We start from the raw sequence: 20,181 nt of genomic DNA on the forward strand, positions 1-20,181 counted from the left end.
TTTTTTGTTTAAAATTATGCTTTTTTTTATGATTTATTCAATATTTAAATCTTTTCTCTTGGATTGTTTCAGAGATGCTTCTCTCTGTGCTCTTTGTGCTGGGCATCTGCCTGGTGCCTGCCCACTCCAAACCAGCAGGTACATCTTCAGTTCCCTCTGAATGAGTTTTCCATCACATTGATTCCCAGTTTAATGTGAAGTGTGTGTTTTTTTGTCCTCTGCAGGGCAATATTTCAGCAGCTCTCTTCTTCAGGAGTGTTTTCAGGATGCAAAGCAGCTTGTGGATAATGCTTACAAGTACTCCAGAGCAGAGTGAGTTCATCTTTTCCTCTGAGAATTTAAAACTTGAGAGAGCCACATGCAAGACAAAAACACAAAACTTGATGAGAAGATTTTTTGTTTTAACTCGTGAAATTATCTTTCCTTGCTGCTGGTTTATTTCACTTGATACGGAATCTTGAAATAAGAAGGATAAATAGAGGGAAAAGTGGCTTTGAGAAGTATTCTAAGTTGTTAAAATAAGAAAAAAATCTTTCTTTCTCTTTTTTTTTCAAATAAAAATACTTAAAAACAAGCTTCCTGAAGCAAAATAATAATAATAATAAATAATAATAATGACAATTTACTTCTTTTTGCTTTCTTAATTTTAGCAATGGACAGCAAAAATATCATTTATTCAAGTTAAAAAAAAAAAACAACTCAGATTTTTTTCTAGAGAAGTGTGATGCTTTCCTTCTATTTCAAAGAAGTGTGTTCCAATTAAAAATATGTATTTTTATGTAATATTATTGTACTAAAAATGTGCTTCAGGATGTATCTATGTATCAGGAGTCATGTTTGTTTTCAAATGGTGTCTCTTTCACATTGTTTACACAAGTCTGAGCTGTTCAGATGGTTTTAATGCGTTTTTTATCTGGTGTATTATCTGTCAGACATAAATCAAGCTGCTTGAGGATGTCACTGAATCCTACAACAAGTTTTATTTTGAAGGGACCTTTGGTGAAAGAACCAATTTAGTTTATTTCAACAGTTTTTTTAACTGGATTTTAATATCCCCCTTCTAAGTGGGAAATAAAAACATATTAAAGCTCAATAAGGATTAATTCGTAAACCCAAAGACAAAAAACAAGTAGAGCACTTTTGAAACAATTGTGTTTATCTAACGTGTGGAAAGCTGAGAATTAAAATCTTTGCAAATACTAAATAATTTGAAGTATATGACCAGTCAGTACCTTAGTGTCTTAAGGAGACACATGAAAGAGGCAGAGCAGGATTTTGGATGTTGTTTTGTTTTTGGATGAATTTTGTGTAAACTTCTTAAAACTAAAGCATGTAGAGAAAGTCTGAGCTGTGTTAAGTTAAAGATAATAATCTAAGATTTGATATCTTAAGTGCAAAAAAACAGAAGCACGTCATAAAACAAAATTTCAGAGGAAACAGTCTCAGGATGAAAACAACAGATCAAGAGCCAAAAAAAGATAAAAGAATAATTAGGGTAAAAAAAAATTTTTTTTGGTTTCCAATTGATTGATTAAAAACAGCTATGTGAATCACTTGTTAGAAAAATAAACAACCCTTTTCATTCTATGTTTTCACCTTCCTGCCTTCAGGAGTCTGAGAAGAGTCCGCAAAGAGGTGGTTCGTCCCCACGATGCCCTCCGTCTCCTGAAGCAGCCTCGTTCTCTCACCAGGGAAGCTGTGAGATCTGCAGACTACATGGCACAAACCCTTCGTCTGCTGCACGAGAGGACGCCTCACGTTCACAAACGCTCCCTGAACGCAACAGGTCAGACCTGCAGCGTCGGAACAAAGACAGCACACGCAGACAAACCCTGACAAACACAGGCGTCATCGTGTCTTCCTGACTTTTCCGTGTTCTTGGTTGAGCGTCTGGTTACAGAATGTGATTGAAGAGATCACTTCAAAGGTTTCTTGTTTTTTTTTTTCAGATTTGCTCACAGCAGAGGACCTGAGGAGACTATCTGAGATAACCGGATGTTCAGCTAGAGTCGCTCTCCCAGAATGCCGAACCCTCCCAAACCTCAACGTGTATCGCACATACTCCAGTGTCTGCAACAACCTGTAAGAAAAACTGTGTAAAGAGATGACTGCAATGCTTCTTAAATTTACATCCTTACTTTCCAAACAGCTGAGTTACTGAACCACATATCTACGTTTACATCATCTGCATCACCAGATTTGATTTCCAGAACCACAAAGTTTAACTTTTATATAGAAAAACAGAAGATGTATAGTTTCTTTGGTATAGTTACCAGAGTCTGTGAGTGTGCTGTGCTCTCTTGAGGAGGAAATGCTTGTGAAACATGTTATACCATAGACCGCAGAAGATGAGAACACATTCCTGAGATTGCTCAAACGGCAACCTGACTGTCTCTCCCCTGCTTTCAGAAAAAACCCTCGCCTAGGAGCCTCCAACACAGCCTTCGTTCGATGGTTACCCGCTGAATACGATGACGGCATCTCTGAGCCAAAAGGCTGGAACGTCAACCGGACGTTCAACAACTTCATGCTCCCGCTGGTACGGCATCAGAGCATTGCTTTTTTTACTTCCATTTGGAAATGAATGTTAGAAATAAAACCATTGTTTCTTCTTCTCAGGTGCGACAGGTGTCCAACAACATCCTCAGCACAAGAGACGACGGCGTTGTTAATGACACAGACTTCAGTTTCATGGTGACTTTGTTCGGACAGTGGAATGATCACGACGTCACATTCACGCCCTTCTCCCCAAGCATCGTCTCCTTCAGTAATGGCGTTGACTGTGCCGAAAGCTGCGAGAGAACCGAGCCATGCGTCCCCATCCCGGTTGGTGTGATGAGTCAGATGTAATGACACATAAACTGTTCAGTCTATTGAAGATCCAATCTGTAACCTTTGACCTATGCCCACCTTACAGATCCCAGCCGATGATCCCCGCATCCCTCCAGGTCCAGACAGCTGCATCCCTTCCTTCAGATCCGCTCCGGTTTGTGGGACAGGATTCTCCGCGTATAACTTTGGTGGTGAACCTGAGAAGAGAGAGCAGATCAACGCTCTGACATCCTTCCTGGACCTCAGCCAGGTGTACGGCTCGGAGGATAAGGTGGCCTTGGCTCTCCGCGACCTGACCAACAACGATGGGCTGCTGCGTGCGAACACACAGTTCAAAGACAACGGCATGGACCTGTTGCCGTTCCACTCTCTGGACGTGAACATCTGCGCCACACGCCGAAGGACCACCAACGATAGCAACGCCAGAGAAGTGCCCTGTTTCTTTGCAGGTAGATCACAAATCTGAAGACTTGAGTTCAGCATCCAAAAGCAAAACAGGAATTACATTTTGCTGGCTGTCAAAGACTATTTAGACCTGCAGAATCGCAGCTTTTGCACCATGAAAACTACTTTGGTTTAACTTTGAAGGTTCCGCCTTTCAGATCAATCCATGCAAGTCTATCAGGGTCAGCTTTGGGAGTGGTGTCATACAATGTGTGCACAACTGCACCCTGACTTCCTTTTCTTTTGTGTTTGAGTAAAATACAAACACGTCACGTCTTGAGTGTTTCAACAAACTCTGTTCTGACTGTAACAGCCAAAGGTTTTATTAATGATGTCAGTAAGTGGAGCAGGAACACTTGAGGAGCCCTTATCAAATCCTACTGATTTACAAAGCATGGATTAATGAGTCGTTTGCAAAGTGTGACCCAAACGTCTGATCACTTGTTTTAACCTGAACCTCTCTGTCCATCAGGTGACGTCCGTGTCGATGAGAACATTGCTCTGACCTCTATCCACACGCTCTTCTTCCGTGAGCACAACCGCCTGGCCCGTCAGCTGAAGAGAATCAACCCACACTGGGACAGCGAGACCCTCTACCAGGAAGCCCGAAAGATCAACGGCGCCTACACACAGGTAGGTGAACCTGGGAGCTCTGTTGCACCATGTGTTGTACACCCCACAGTCTGTTCCCGAGAAGAATCACTCCTCCTTCCTTTTCTTCCTCAGCTGTTTGTGTTCAGGGACTACCTGAGGCACATTCTGGGGAAGGATGCAGTCAACAGACTACTGGGGCGTTACCCCGGCTATAATCCCAATGTTAACCCCAGCATGGCCAACGTCTTTTCAACGGCAGCTTACCGCTTCGCCCACTTGGCCGTCCAGCCGTTGCTGTTCCGTCTTGATTCCAACTACAGGGAGCACCCTCAGTTCCCCAGCGTGCCCCTGTACGAGGCCTTCTTCACGCCCTGGAGAGTCATCTTTGAGGGTGAGATATTCAGAGAGAACGCTGTGACATGTTCGTCTCCTCTGTGGTAAACTCTAATCCTTATTTCCTCTCTACAGGCGGCATTGAGCCTCTGCTCCGTGGTTTGGTCGGCCGCCCTGCTAAGCTGAATACTCAGGATCACATGATGGTGGACGCTCTGAGGGACAGGTTGTTCCAGTTCGTGGAGCACATGGCTCTGGATTTGGGCGCTCTCAACATGGCAAGAGGACGTGATCACGGTTTACCTGGTACATACCTACCTACCTTGGGTTTCTGCCTTTTTTAACGTCCTCTAACGTCTTCCACTCCTCATCTATCATCCACATTCACTCGTTTTACTCCTCTAGGCTACAATGCCTGGCGCAAGTTCTGTGGCCTGTCAACACCCAGAAACCAGGCAGAGCTTGCTCAGGTCCTGAACAACAGCGACCTGGCCACGCGGCTGCTGCAGTTCTATGGTACCCCTGACAACATCGATGTGTGGTTGGGAGGCGTGGCTGAGCCGTTTGTGAAGGATGGCCGTGTGGGGCCTCTGCTAGCCTGCCTCATTGCTGAACAGTTCAAGAGAACCCGTCAGGGCGACAGGTCGGTACATACGTGTGTTTGTTGCTATCTTTGAAGCTCAGACCTGTTCTTCAAGCCCTGATAAATGATATCACACAAAACAAAACATGACCTCTTTCCTTCCTCTGGCAATCAGACTCTGGTACGAGAAACCAGGTGTCTTCACCGCTCGGCAGAGACGGGCGCTTGAAAGGGCAACACTATCAAGGATCATCTGTGACAACACAGGAATCAATTCCATCACCGCCGACGCCTTCATGGTGCCGTCCCGCAAGAACCCAATCGTCAACTGCTCCCGTCTTCCCATACTGGACCTGGTGGCCTGGAGAACGAGGCCCTGCTCAGGTGAAACCTCTCAGCACCAAACCGTGTGACTTCGGGGAGGGGGGCACCATTTTCACAATCTTTTGTCACCCACTGTAGTTTCACCTGGTGTGTTTGTTCTTCTCTAACCTCTGTGTACGGACATCGCTCTTCATGTGTGGTGTTTAATCTTGCAGGCGCAGGTGGTAGCTGTTTTGAAGATTATGAAGCAGAGGTCGGTTTTTAAAACTAACACGTAGTTTTCACATTTCACGAGCACAATGCAGCCACACTTTCTGAAAACTGTGCACATTTCAGTCACGCACTTAACCTTTGGTCACCTTGGTGAAGGTGGTCTCATAACATATGAACATGTTGAAATAATTCCTTTATTCACAGGCTCAGTAGGCTTTAACTCCACATTTTCTAAATACACAGAATGTGACCGAGTGGGACCCCCTGGACCAAGAGGACCCCGTGGGCACCGAGGGCCCCGAGGCCAACGAGGTACGTTGTGCAAACATTGTCTCCCTTTTTTTTTGATTTACAGAAATAAAGTCATAGATTTACAAGAATAAACTCATGATCTCAGTCTTTAGCCATAGGCTACCAGGAGTTCTGAGAAATGTAGTGAAAAATGTGAGATCACATGTGTAAAATAATTTTACTCAGGTAAATTTATGAGATTAAACTTGTAATTTATTATTTAATTCTTGAATATTTACATCTTTATCTTTGTAAATTTGAGAGATTAATCTTGTTTAGTAACTTCTTTTTCAATGTTCCCCCAATCGTCCACTGTATGCTACCAAAAGTCACTCATTCACATTTTTATCAGCACTGAACATTTGAAAAATATAAACTCTGGTTGCATTGTTTAAAGGACACACTCAGCTCTACAAACCCCTGATATACAAAGTAGTTGATGAGCAGTGAGACAGTTTAAATCTTGCAAAAGACTGAGAGCAAAAACTGTAAGTAAAACAATGTAAAACAAAAGCACAAAGTACGTCAAAAATAAATAAATAAATAAATAAATAAAAGCTGCACCCAACGTGTTTATTTACAGGCCAAATATAGCTTACTGAATTATTTCAGTAGTTCATAATTGTAATGAAATGATATAAAGTGGATAAAATCATGTGACTAAACCTTTTCTTGTGTTCCTTTGCAGGTCCAGTAGGGCCCCCAGGCCCAAGAGGCCCCCCAGGAGCGGTAGCAAACAACGTTAATGCCTCACAGCCACAATCTGCCTTCTCTGTCCTCCTGGGAAAATACATCACAAGCTCAGAGAAAATCATTCACTTCCATAAGGTCATCTACAACCAACAGCAGCATTACAGCTCAAAGAGCGGCATGTTCACCTGCGTCATCCCCGGCGTCTACCAGTTCAGCTTCGTCTGCATCTCCTACAGCAGTGCAGGAAGCATGGACCTGTGGTGTAACAACAAGGTGGTGCTGCATGGTTACCCTGTCCATCAGGGGGGTCGCCACACCGCCTCAGGGGACACAGTGCTGCGGCTGGAGGAAGGAGACAGAGTGTGGGTGGAGGCCAAAGAGGGGATGAAAGGCCTCAGCACTAAAAGCTACTTCTCAGGACATCTGCTCTACGCTGTGTGACACCAACACCTCCTCTCCAGGCTGAGCCTCCTCCTTGTGATGCTTAAGTGCTCTCTCTGCTCAGGGATCTCTATTATTGCTGCACCTTTTTGCACTGAACTCTGCCTAAAACAATCAGGTTATACCAAATATCTATTTTAATTTAATGTGTTCTCTTCTTTTTTTTGCCTCTGGAGCAGGATTACACGACTTAACCTGTTTCAGATTCTTCAACAGATCAGCTAAATTATGAGCAGCCTAATGAACATGAATGAAAATGATTGTAGCATATCATTAAACTCTGTTACAGCATGCAGTCTATTGGACTCATATTTCATCCAGTGTTTGAATAATCATTTAATGCTCTGATGAAATAGAAGCATGCATTTAAATGCTTTGACTGTGAGGCTATTTTTACTGTGACTTTCGTATGTGTGTGTGTTTTGCATGAATAAAGAAACTGAGCTGCAAACAGATGTGTTCATGTGTTATTATATCTGAATGATTAAGGGGAAAGAAAAGTGTGAGTGGAAAAATGCATTTGTGTGTCACAATTCAGCAGGAGAAACACAAGATGAAAGAGGAACCAGGTGCAGATTGTAACCAAAACTCACAAGTACAAAAATATTAAAATAAAATCAAATAAAAAAAAAAAACTTTTTGAAGCTAAAATATCCAAAATTCTAAGAACTCAAAATTCCAGGATTTAAAACACATGGGGTGAAAACACTGGAGGATGAGACACGGAGAACAAAGCTACAAAAAGGAAAAAGGAGGAACACACTTCAAAAAAAGTCCAACACATTACAGGAAACAGGGAGATGGGGTGCCTCAGGGGTCAATTTTGGGTCCCCTCCTGTTCACTGTTTGCATGCTCCACCTGGGGCAAATCATACACAGTCATGGTATAGATTTCCATTGTTATGCTGATGACACCCAGATAGATGTCCCCTAAAGTCTGGATCTACAGATGTATCCAACATGTGGTCCTGTCTGTCTGACATCAAAAACTGTATAACCAGAAATTTTTTACATCTTAATGACACCAAATCTGAAGTTCTTAAAATTATTTATTCTGGCTCCAGCATGAGCATTGCTGCTAACCTCTCCACTACTCTCTGGTAGTCCAGTCGTGTTTTATACTACTGATGCTTGTGAAGAATAATTTGACCATTGTACAGTTCATGTATTCAGTATGATCCCTTAACCTCCTAACCTTTTCATGTATTTGACTTTATGTAAACCCTGTTCTAATCCTGTCATGTAATCATGCTTTTAATTATTATCTACTGGCTCCTGCTTCTTCTGACACTTACACAGCACGCACCCACATGCCTTAGACATTTCTTAAGCACATACCATATATACTGATTCATCTGACCTCTGTATCTGACCTCGGTGTAGAGACTGTCTTTCGACCTCTTATCTGTTGAGGGACACCTTCCACACTAGCTCAGTCTGGCTCATTCTAAGACAGTGAGGTACGAAGGATAACGTACACACACATACACTTCTTGTCTCTCTCATAAATACCAAGAGCACATACCACTTCTTCAGTTTCAGCATCCAGCATCCTGTTGACATGTTGTAAACTCGGGCACTGTATTAGATCTCAACTTTTTGCTTCAGTCGTCTCATGACCATTTTTCCTTTTTGAGTTATATCAGGGGTTTTTGTGGTATGAACCGTCAAAGTTGTACTGAGCTCTTAGAATTGCGAAGGGACAAAATCCTGACAATGCTGCTCACCAAAACAAAGCCAAGTGGCTGTGGCTCAGTGGTGGCTGTCTATCGAAAGGTCTGAATTGAATTCCAGCGTTGGCAGTTGCATTCAGAAGTGTCCTGATGTTCTTGTGTTTGAAATACATTGGCTAGATGCGACAATCAAGCAGGCCTGGCACTGTGTAATACTGTGCACTTCCTCTTTTTGCATTCTTTGATGGAAATAAAGTGACGTTGGTTCAACGCGTCCGTCAAGGGTTCGCAGGTGTAAAGCAGAAAGCCCTCCACAATAAGAACGCGAGTCTCCTCCTCTAACTTCTTAGTATCAGACTTTGGAACGATCTTAGTATCCAGGGTGTTATTAACACCATTAGGTTTCTCAAACTTCACCAGGTTCTCTAACCATGTGTAGTTGAGCAAGACACTGAACCCCATCACTTCTATTGTTGGTCAGTGATGTATGAATGGGTGCAAATGCTTTCAGTGTGTGAATGTGGTAAATGAGACTACCAGTGTAAACCGCTTTGAGTGATCCAAGAGACTAGAAAGACACTGGTCCATTTCCCAGTCATTCCTCTCCCATCCAGACTCAGATAAAGTCATTCATGCTTTCATCTCCTCTAGACCTGATTGTTGTAAATGCATCTGTTCCTGCATTTGTAAATCCTTTTATTCATAGACCCCAACCATAGTGTAGTGGCTATTTGTCAAAACAAAAAGGAAGAGAAACTAAAAGGATAAACTTGGGGAATAACTTTGACAAATTGCCATGATGCACCTTTCCAGTTGGGTCGTACGCAGGTCAAAAGAAAGCTCCACTCAGAAATCCAATTTGCGTCTTTTTACTGATAAGAAACTGTTCACAAACATTTCATCGCGTCTCACCGACCTGGTAAAAACCTGTATCCCCTTCCAGGTGCATAACCCCCAATGACACACCCCCTACCAATATAGATTTCCTAGGAGGTCACTGCCTGGTACTGTGCTTATTGCCCCCTGGTGTTTACAATGACAAACACATATACATATATCAAACAATCTAATGAAATAGCTACAACACATAGACTGTATAAAATATGAACATAGTCTCTGACTGTTCACCTGTCTGTTCCTGATGCAGAGCAATGAAGCCTACCTTTGGCAGTGGCCATATTGGACATGACGCAGGCTTTGAGCTTCCTTTCTAACAGCTGTAGGGCGCCTGTCAGTCACCTGAGCTGAGCTGTGCCTCTGGTGGACAAAAAATCATCCCTTTCGTACAGTGTGTGCCAATAGAGGGAATAGAGTTTCAGACCCAAGCTGTTTTTTGTACCAGGCTGTAAATGTGTTTTTAATGCTGTAAAAGTCTGATTGTGTACATACTTTCTGGTCTTTTCACAGCTAGCCTCAAGCGGATCCGTGATGAACAGCAACTTTAAGCACTTCCACAGCTTCACTTTGTTAACTGAATGTTGCCCCTTGACTCCAACTGCTTCCAGCCTTTTAACCCAAACTATATGAAGTGTGCACATTGCTAGTGCATGCTGCCCTCTTCTGGTAACCTGTGAGTTTTGGGATTGATTTTAAAATTTTACTGCTTGTTCAAAGCCCTCCATGTATGTTCACGAAAAGGGACCCCAAGCTTTGGGACTCCCTACCTGAGAATCTCAGGCAGGCAAACTCAGTATCTTCTTTTAAATCACCTCTTATAACCCAATTTTATCCAATTGCCGTATCTATTGACCTTATACTTCTTTTACATTGTTTTATAAATTGTTCTACTTGTTTCATGTGGTTTTAATCACATTTTTTTATTGTCAATCAGATTATAACTTTGATTTTAAAGGTGCAATATAAATAAAGCCTGATTGGATTAGATGATACTGCTAAAAAAAAACCTGTCTCCCAAAACGTCCTGTTCTATATGTCGAGGTTCAGTCACTTAAAACACATCAACCAGGGCTTTAACACACATTTCTAATAACTTAAAACACGGGCCAGCTGTGCTGAATGAAGTATATTTAAAATTCAGTTCACCATGATGTATCTTTCCTCTTAAAGAATCAGTGTTTCCCTCTCCCACCTGTTCCCAAAAAGCCAAAGGATGGCACTTTGGAAACTTTGAGTCTCATTTATTTCCCATTCTTAAGCAGCTCATCTAGTTTTTGACCTTAAATTGTGTGAATTTACCAAGCACAACCAAGGACAAAGCACGATCTTCAATAAAAATCTCTTCTATGCACCCTGTAGATGGAGCCATTGTCCTTTAACAAACAAAATAAATGAATACATAACCAGCTGGTATGAAGAATAAGCTTTCAGAACATGTACAAAGTGTTTCCTCCTTAGCTCCAGTTTTCCTTTTTCCATTTCTGTGGCAAAGCTCGTGTGTCTAAACAAAAACCATGCAATATTTATTTATCTTTTCCACCTCACGAGAAAACAAGTATTTATTCCTGTGTTTGTCATCTCCACCATGTTATTTAAGCCTCTAACCTACACTCTAGGCCAGGATCTGCCCACTAACAGCTATATACATGTCTGACAGATTGAGCAGACTGTGGTTAACTTTCTGTGTATCCTCCAGCCTACCTGAGCTATACGTGCTCAGAGTCAGAGGTGTCCAGAGGAAACGTAGGCGAAGCAACACACAAACATCACTCAGAGGGCTTTGGGTCGGTCGAAGGATGTGGACAGCCAGCTTTATCTGCTTTATCTAAAGATAAGTCCTGCACAGCATTTCCTCTACAGTAAACTTCTTGTGAAAAGATTGTTCGTAAATAATGCAGGCAGAGAAATATGAGAAGTTATTGGCCATTCCTACTTCTCATACTCAGACAGATCTGGACTGGATTTTGAGGAGCATTTAGGGCATGAAAGTGTGTTGTGGAAAAAGGGCACATTAGGGACCAGGGCCTGTATGCACGTTCAGTTATTTCACAAACAGGACCGTAAGTCCTAATGTACCATTATGGAACAGTCCATTTGGCCATAGCGTTAGCTGCATGCATGACTGAAAATAATTGGCCAGCTAACTAATTACACCATTAAAGAGGCACAGGTGCAGATTACGTCATAATTTGGGGGAACCTTACAGAAAACCCCTCGCAACAAATTTGAACTGTCTATGCCTACTACACATAAACAGCAATAAACCTGGGTAGTGTTAACGGTGTGACTGAGAGAAGATCAAGAAAATCATTTCTGAGTGGTAGAAAAGAACATTCAAGCAGCTGCTAACTGGAAATGTTGTGTTTCCTAACTCTAAACTGCTGGTTAGCTCCATATCGTCATACTTTTCCAAATGATTAGTTCAATCTCTACATATCCACTGTTTTGCATTTTTGTCTTAAACAATAACCCATTGCACAATAACCGCCTTTAAACAACCAGTGGTTAATGGTGGGGTCCACCACTATTAGCTTGAACACGCTTTTGGGGCGTTCACCTGGCCCATGCATACCGCTAATCCATTTTTTCACCATTATTACAAACAGTCTGATTTCATTGATAATGGTCGACCAAGCCTACGGGTCCAGGTGTTTTTTTCTTTGTTCGCTTTCTGTTTCCTTTGTTATCTTTTTGCCCAAAATCTATATTAATATGGACTTGAAAACCAAAGTGCTATCTCTACCAAAGTTTCCATCAGTCTTGCCACAGACAGGAAGTGGAGTACAGACAACTATGTGTCCCTCTGTCAGTCAGCTAGACACATTTCATGATGCGACTCTTCTGTTGTGTCCTTGAAAGTGAATCACATGTTAAGTCAATATAATGATGCCAGATCAGAGATGCATCTGGTGTGTTTTGGCCGTTACACTGAGTGGGGAGTGACATGGGAGAGAAGGCACTCGATGTCATAGGGTGCTCAACCTCATGGCAAGGTCATCTCGAGGGGGCCTGAGCTCTGTTAAGCCCCGTTTCCACAAAGTAGTTCTGTTCATCTTGGTGTGGCACAGATTTTGTGGCATTACCACATATCCCAGGACAGACCCCCAAATAACCAAACCCGACAGTCCAAGTTTTTGGTACCCTTCTTTTGGGGTGCCAGACAAACCGATCTGACCCAAGCTACATCACTGCAGTCTGTTGATTGGTCGAAAGAATCGTATCTTACCATGTGACAGTTGCTGTATTTCTCCTCGCCGTACACAACCTTCTCTGATTGTAACTAGGAGCCACCTGCCAATCACAAAGAAGAGTTGCTCTTTGTTTTACGGTGTTGTGTCTTTGTTGGATTTATTAACGGGGTTCACTGAGTCGCGCTGCTACAATGTCACACTATAAGGTAATTGACGCACTTAGTTTACATGACCCCGAAAACGGTCAATTCCGCAAACATTTCGTCGCGTTTTGGCCTTCCGTTAAGATAAGACCACGTTGCGTTTTCAGTGAAAACGCAATCTTTTGAAAACACTCCCCAGAGTGGAAAGATTTGAATCCGCTCCTCCATCCAGCCTCGTGTAAACACAGAGCAGTCACTGCATGCGCACTCGCAGTTTCAGGTGAAGGCTTTGCGCGCAGCCACATATCAGTTAAGCCATTCCGGTCCAGTAGGTGGCGGTAATGCGCATCATGGTTGGATTGCCGACCGTCTCACACAACAAAACGTCAGAAAAAGAAAGAACAGAAGAAGTGACTTGTCCTCTTGGAGTCGTATGAGCGCGGTTCGTTTTCACGCCGTCCTCATGTAAACGTGGGTGGCTTTTGGAAACGGAAAGGAAGAATCTTTGTGGGAGTCTCCGTGTAAATGGGGCCTAAGTGGCATCCTGCTTACACACCACTCACCAAGAAGGGCACAGTTGGGTGTGGAAGCTCCAACAGGAACAGGCTTACTGATCCAACCCGTACCAGACTGTACTGATCCACATCTGACTGCTTGATAGAAACGGGGCTTTATAACTCGTAGCCTCAAAGTAAAATAAAGTCCTCCAGTTGTCCTGTTTCAGTATCAGGCTGTAAACACACTTGTCCTGTAATAACTTATAACACAGGACTTTATCGGGTTTTCCTGTCTTTCGCAGCTGGCCCCAAGTGGACACTAGTGGAACCACAATTTTTTGCACCTCTGCATTAGCTTAACTTTTCATCACCTGCTCTTTGATCCTGCATTATACCTTTATATGTAGCATTCTCTGAAGCAGGTTTATTATGGAGTATTCACTGTAAAATCTCAACAGGGGCCTCAATCTACGAGCTGTTAATGAGTTTTGCAGACGGTGTTGAAAGTGGCAATACAGAAACAGTCTGAACTGATGCCCTGGCTTGCTTTTGTGTGTTATATATTATATTACTGAGACTGTTTCATAACCAGGAAGAGGAAAGAAGAAAAACTTGCCCACTGTAGTTTGAAAGGGTGTTAATATGTCAGTGTTCACAGTGTGTGTGTGTGTGTCCTTTGCTGCCAAGTGATCATAAAGCCAGAGACATTAACTTTAACCATAAGTCAATGTTACAGTTTGTTTCACTGCCTGTCAGTGTTATATACAACTCGAGTTAAGCAGAGAGTTGGATAAAAAAAGATGACGGGTAAAAGAAAAACAGTTTAGTCTCTTTATCCTTGTTTTGGATGAGAGTAGACACACACAGCAAAGAGATCAGCATGAATCATTGCACAATGTAAAGTCCTCTGATGAAGAGCTCCTCCTCCTGGTCGTGGAGGGTAACGTGCATGTGCAGAGTGCCACGTAGTCCTCCAGACAGTGTGTGTGTATGAGAGAGAGTGTGTGTTAGTGTGTGAGTTGTGCAAGCCCAAACTCGGTGCTCCAAGTGTAATGGAAACCCAGTATTTATGAAAGAGGAGAGAGTTTTTCAGTTGTCTGTTTCTGTCGTAGGATTTGAACTTGACCTTATTTGAAAAGGCTGAGTTTTGCAGATCGGAGAGTGGAGGGGAAAAAATATCTACGACCAGAAAATGTGTGAGTGTGATGAGGAGATGAACTGAAGAAGAGGCTATGGAGTAAAATCTGAAAGGTTTAAGTAAAGGGATGGATGATTACTGTGAAAAGATTAGAGAGCAGAGATGAGATCATAACAATGACGTGAAAATGAATAATTGGATGCAAATGGAAGGAAGAAATGTGTTCAGTGGAAGCAGATATCCTTTTTTTAAAAAAGCCATATCTCTCTTACTGTCAGACGCTGCCTGTGCTAAACGCCTGAATGTCTCAATGGCGAATGTCTGGTGCTGAATGATAGGTGCTGGTTTGACGGTAAATTTAGCATCCTGAAAAAAGGATGAGGAACTTTTAATTTTCTCATGTCCTGCGCAGGAGGCCTCGTCACTACATTCCCTCCTTTTTTTTTTTCCACAATTTGGACACAGAGTTATTCGAATTCTTTCAGCTCACGAGTGCCCGAAACGTCAGATATGGGGGTGAATTCCAGCAACGTGGACAAAAGAACTTGGCTAATTCTTTGCAGATGTGTCTCAGAGCTGTGCGAGGGAACACTGCGCTGCCCTCGCTGGAGAGAAACTCCAGAGGACTCGGCATGGAGACAGTTCAATGAATTACGAGCAAAAAACACCAGCGACCCAGTACAGCTGGTTCTGACAGCCTGTCTGGGTTTCCAGGGAAGAGAAAGGAGTCAACCCGGGAGCTAACGTGCATAGTTTCCACCCTCTTGAGGAAGTTTTGGTATGCAGAATCACAGGAGTGTATGTTAGTCACCGACTCCAGCATACATAGCTCTTTTATGCTGTTTCTCTCATCAGGACACTTGAGCCATTGATACCCTCATCTTGTGTCTGTTCCAGATGTTTCCACTCATCTTTGACTCAGATAATGAAGGGAGGAGAACTTTCAGAAGCTCACATAGCCTCACTTGGCTCTGATTCCAGCTCACAGCTTACTCAGGCTTAAAAGGTAACCTCATGTAGAAGTGAGATAATGTGCGTCCTTTGTTATCCAAGAACAATACGACTGATTCAACCATCATTTGCAGCATGATTTAATCTGTTTGCTCTACTATTAAAAGGAAAATCAGTGTCAGACTTAAGCTTATTTTTAACCTGCTCTTGGACCATTCTGTTGGCTGTTAAAGCAGAATAAATTGCACGTCAAGGAACACACCATCTCACCACTCTGGGCTAAAAAACACTGACCCTCTGCTAACATGGACAGCTCACCTCTTTTTCCCTCACACTTTGAGATGTAGAGCCAAAATACCTCCTCGACGTGCGTTGATGTACTGCAGTGGTGGAGTCAGAGGTGATCTGGTTGGTGGAGCATCAGGGCTGATGTCACATCCTCTCTGCTTACAAAGCCACATTAAAGCCCTGTATCCTCCAAGTGGTCTGGTTTGGATCAGTACAGCTTGGTACAGGTTGTATTTGGTAAATCCTGATCCTGTTTGTGTTTCCACAGCCAGCCGTGCCCTGTTGGCAGGTAGTGTAAGCCGGATGCTGATGGCCGAGTCAGTTTTGTAATAGCTGGACGCCATAACAGCGCGTCACAGTGTACCCCGCAATAACAAACTTGTTGTCAAGCACAATCAAGCTTTGTTTCAGAGAAGACTGTCTGCCGCCAGGAGATACAGCAGCCGCTGGTGCACAGGAAGTGGTGATTCTTCTGATCAATCAACGGACTGCAGTGTTTTTAGCTCCACCTTCTGGGGTCAGATCATGTGTCTGGCACCCCAACAGAAGGGTACCAAAAAGTGTGACGGTACTGGTCAGTAATTTGGGGACCTCTCCTTGTATTAGTCAAGTGAAACACCACAAAATGCACACCACAGGGTGAACTGGACTGAACTGGACTGAACTACTTAGTGGAAATGGGGCTTTGAAGGCTGAGGTGGGTTCAGCCCAGCAGAAAAACTTTTTGACTTTGAAGAAGACACTAATAGTCTTCTCAATTTTATATATTTGCCTGATCGTGATCTACAATTTAAAATGAGAATATTAGCCCCAAAACTGGTTATTTCCTAGGGCTATTGCTCTGTGTTTGGGGTTAAATTGGGTTTCCCCAGGAAATTTACAGCAAGTAGACCAAAAGTCTCTTTGATGACACAGCACCGACCGGCAAACTTTGGCAGTAACGCCTAAAATACACCAGATACATCTGCAGTGCATTGTGAACTTCCCACTCCATTGATAACGGCTGATTTGTGCTTGATGCGTCCATGGGGTCAGTGCAGCTTCGTGCAGACAAATGACGTCATTTTGGCACTTATGCCACCTTGCACAGTCCTATTCAAATGCTTAATTTCCTCACAACACACACTCAAAAATGTCCAACTTGCCAGAGACGTGCGGACAAGATGAAGTGCAGAAATACAGGCATCTGTGCGACTCTTCACATAGAGATCACCGTGGTAAATAATTTATTGGGCAAAATTGTGACTACTCTTGGCAGAGAAGAGGAATCCGTTAAAAGAGCCTGGAAAAATCTCTGGGACAGATGTGTCGTGTTGTAAACAAATGCAAACTTCTTCGACTCTCGTTTAGTACTCTGGTAAATGTATGTTTGTGATACACCGCCCCCTGCAGTTTAGGAATGGACATCGACAGCAGCGCGTTGGGTGTTGAAAAATAGAAAAGCCTCACACGTTCTCTCCTGTGCATCTTGTGCGTTTCATTTCTGCTTAGACATGTTCGCGTGGAAAGCACAACTCAGCCTTCAGTCTTCCTTCATTCATGTTGGGCTGTAAAACCTCAAACCTGTTGGCTCCTGGTCTGACTCTGCTCATCATGTCCGTTTGTCGTCATAGTCAAGCTAAATACAAACTCATTTTGACATGGTTGGTTTTATTTTGAAAGTCACTGAGTGTTTTTTGGTACTTTCTGTGCACTACTTTCTGTCCTGCTCGATATGCCCTAAATGGAATTGTTGCATCACAGCTCTGGTGTCCAACAAAAACAGGAAGGTTGAGTATTAGCAGCGACCAGCCACAGTCGGACCAAAACGGAGTGGATCCAGTGTAAGTTGACCCATTGGCTTGAATGGAAACCTATGTGATCGTATCGAGAGGAGATGGACTGGAGATGTATCTGGTGTATTTCAGTCATCGGAGCACCAGGCTGCGGAACAGTTAACAGATAGTCTGCTCACTTTCTGGACACTAAACTTCACTACAAAAATAAATACACTGCCTCGAAGCCTGGCATCTTAGGAAAAGTCGTCTGGAAGAAAGAAAAGTAAAGCTCTCCAAAACAAATGCACACCTTGGCAAGAGTCACGTCTGTACGACAATGGGTGACGGTGCTCATGGGAAATGCAGTCTTTATCCCGGAAAAGAGAAAAATTGGCCACAGGTCTCACTGCAAAAAATGCAAGATGGGTAGTCCTCACCAAGAGTTCAAGAGCACTATATGATAAACTGATACTGGCTGCACAATACAGACGTGAATAAAGAGGGTACCTGCTCGGGTCATAACGCAATCCCTGAACCCACCACATGTAACGCAGTCATCTCTCAACTCCAATTCAGCCCTGATCTCCTGTGCAGGGGCATGGAAGAGGAAGTGTCTTCCCAAAGTTCCTCAACTCTCCTATGTAGAAACTGGATTCAGTCAGGAGAGATGGATTAAAGAAGAATAAATATTTACTTTACAAAGCTTGGGCGACACTGGATTTATGAGGTCATGCTGAGTTAATTCAGGCCCTTGAATTCATCTGAGAAAAAGAGTGGTATGGGTAAGGTTTTTTCCCTCTGGAGTTCAGACACTGATGGTTGAGGGGTTTCTGATGAGCCTGAACAAACTGTGTAAACTTGACTGTTACCTGGAGACAGTTGACGAAGCTGAGAAATCTGGGTGTTGACTTGGCTAACGCTGATGATCCAAGTTAACACCAAATAAAGGCACAGAGGAAGAAAAGTGTCTCAACAACAACAGTGTTCCAGTTCGATCAGAGCGAGCTTTGCAGTTGATTAAGGAGGAAGGAAATGAAATGAACCCATCTGTTAGAACTCACACTGTAGACACACACATGGCGACGCTTTGTTTACTGGAAATCCTCACAGCTCTTCTTACAAGCTGTGAAAATTCTTGCAAAGCATTTTTTTAATTAGTTGAAGAGTTTAAAGTCATAACAGCCCAAACACTGAGTGAGATTAATGTCTGTTTGGTTGATTGTTTCAGTAAGCCATAAAAGCCCTTGTAGTACAAGCAGGTTGTTGAGTTCACAGTCCTCGGAAAGTGAAACCATTGTTTGTGTCCGTTTTCAAACTAGTTGGACCGCGAGTCTGCTGTCAGAGATCCAGTTTGTTTTTGCTCTGTTTGTGGATGTAACACGTACGAAATCCTCCACCTGCAGGGGGATGATGAGCTGTCTGGACTGAGGGAGATGTCAGGTCAACAGTGGTAAATGATGTGATAAAACTGATCCTGTCTACAGCAATTTAAATCCTAGATTTCTAAATGCTCCGGACTCATGTTCAAATGGAGAAAAATGCTCAATAAATGGATCTCTGGACCAGTAAGAGACTTCTGTCCTTTTTATTTTGGTGCCAGTCCAAATGTCTCTGACACTCTGTTTCTCAAGGGTACAGCCTGTTCTGTCACATCCTTTCTGTGACAGAACTGATTTCTTCTTCTAGTTTATTGATAAATGGAAAACCAACTTGGCAACACTGGTAGAGTTGTGGTACACCCAAAAAAAATATCACCTTTACCAAGGAGATTCCGACAGGTTGCCTGTGAAGACACAGGCTAATCCTAGACCAGAATAAGGCCACAACTGCTGCTGACTTTAGTCCAAGAACCCTAAAGACCACTGCTTCAACATCACAAACTATCCCTGAATGGACTCTCCTAAAAGAGCACCAAAGGGACGTGAAAGTCGAAGTAAAGTCTTATTCTTTGAGGAGAAAGAATGTAACCTTGACGGTCCTGATGGCTTCTGACATTGCTGGTATGACAAGGAGATCATACTTTTTTACTTGGTACTGTGGAAGAGACGCCATCATGATCTGGTCTGATTTGAATTTCCTCAAAGAACCTGAGGGTTGTGGAACAAAAGAGTCAAGTGTTAGACCCAAAGATATTTTACCAGTGCTGAGCCAGAGGATCTGATTGGCTGTCAATCAAGACACAGGACAATCCTCGACCCAAATTAAGGTGGTTACTGGAGCCCACTGCAGTCCAATAACCATTAGACGTCATCTGAGAGAGAAGAGCTTCAAGAACAAAGCACGTCTTTAAAGGCCTTGTCTCCTTCAACGCCACAAACTCACCATTTGGACTTTTTCAGAGAGCAGCAAACATGGGACACTGAAAGGTGAAGAAAGTTTGATTCTCTGAGGAGAAAAACGGAACCTTGACATCCTGATGGCTTCAACATTACTGACATGACCAGGAGATCCCACTGGAGATGTTTGGACCAATGGAGCTTCAGGTTGGTCAGGGGCGTCAAACGGCGGCTGGCTCTGTGGAGATGTTGCAGGGGGCCTCCTTCATGACTGAGGGCCCTGGTCTGTGTGGGAATGACTGGGTTTTTCAACAGGACAATGCTGCAGGTCACAATGGGCGCCTGACAAAGGACTTCTTCCAGAGGAATCAGCTCACTCTTTGGACCATCCTGATGTTCCCCTGATCTAAATCACTCTGACAACATTTGGGGATGGATGGAGAGGGACGTTTACAGAAATGGACATCAGTTCAGACGGTGGATGATCCTCCATGAAGACATCTTCACCACTTGGAGCAACGTTCACACAGCCTCCTGGAAACACTCACATCAAGTATGACAAAACAAATTTTTGACTTGTTTAAATTCTTGTAACTTTTGAACCAGTCTTTAGATGGTGTTC

The 20,181-nt window shown here is 43.2% G+C and overlaps 2 protein-coding genes across 2 annotated transcripts; both read left to right on the top strand.

The window, feature by feature from the left end:
* The first annotated feature begins 74 nt into the window (after nt 1-74).
* mpx (myeloid-specific peroxidase) lies at nt 75-6,440 on the top strand. Its single transcript, XM_074690314.1, has 15 exons — nt 75-138; nt 225-312; nt 1,611-1,786; nt 1,950-2,082; nt 2,410-2,539; nt 2,620-2,826; nt 2,918-3,281; nt 3,749-3,909; nt 4,003-4,261; nt 4,339-4,509; nt 4,609-4,846; nt 4,962-5,170; nt 5,326-5,363; nt 5,567-5,635; nt 6,303-6,440. Exons 1-15 carry the CDS (start codon nt 75-77, stop codon nt 6,309-6,311), a joined length of 2,316 nt encoding a protein of 771 aa, XP_074546415.1. The 3' UTR covers nt 6,312-6,440.
* LOC141805324 (protein HP-25 homolog 2-like) lies at nt 6,350-7,164 on the top strand. Its single transcript, XM_074690315.1, has one exon. It carries the CDS (start codon nt 6,485-6,487, stop codon nt 6,746-6,748), a length of 264 nt encoding a protein of 87 aa, XP_074546416.1. The 5' UTR covers nt 6,350-6,484; the 3' UTR covers nt 6,749-7,164.
* The last annotated feature ends 13,017 nt before the right edge of the window (nt 7,165-20,181 follow it).

The sequence above is a fragment of the Halichoeres trimaculatus genome, unplaced genomic scaffold (assembly GCF_033239565.1).
Source record: "Halichoeres trimaculatus isolate MK-OKI-2021-1 unplaced genomic scaffold, fHalTri1.1 fHalTri1_scaffold_16, whole genome shotgun sequence".
NCBI classification, from domain to species: Eukaryota; Metazoa; Chordata; class Actinopteri; order Labriformes; family Labridae; genus Halichoeres; species Halichoeres trimaculatus.

Coding starts and splice junctions, on each gene's coding strand:
- LOC141805324 (XM_074690315.1), top strand. CDS start 6,485: ATGTTCACCTGCGTCATCCCCGGCGTCTACCAGTTCAGCTTCGTCTGC.
- mpx (XM_074690314.1), top strand. CDS start 75: ATGCTTCTCTCTGTGCTCTTTGTGCTGGGCATCTGCCTGGTGCCTGCC. Junction 139..224: donor TGCCCACTCCAAACCAGCAG/GTACATCTTCAG, acceptor TGTCCTCTGCAG/GGCAATATTTCAGCAGCTCT. Junction 3,910..4,002: donor TCAACGGCGCCTACACACAG/GTAGGTGAACCT, acceptor TTTCTTCCTCAG/CTGTTTGTGTTCAGGGACTA.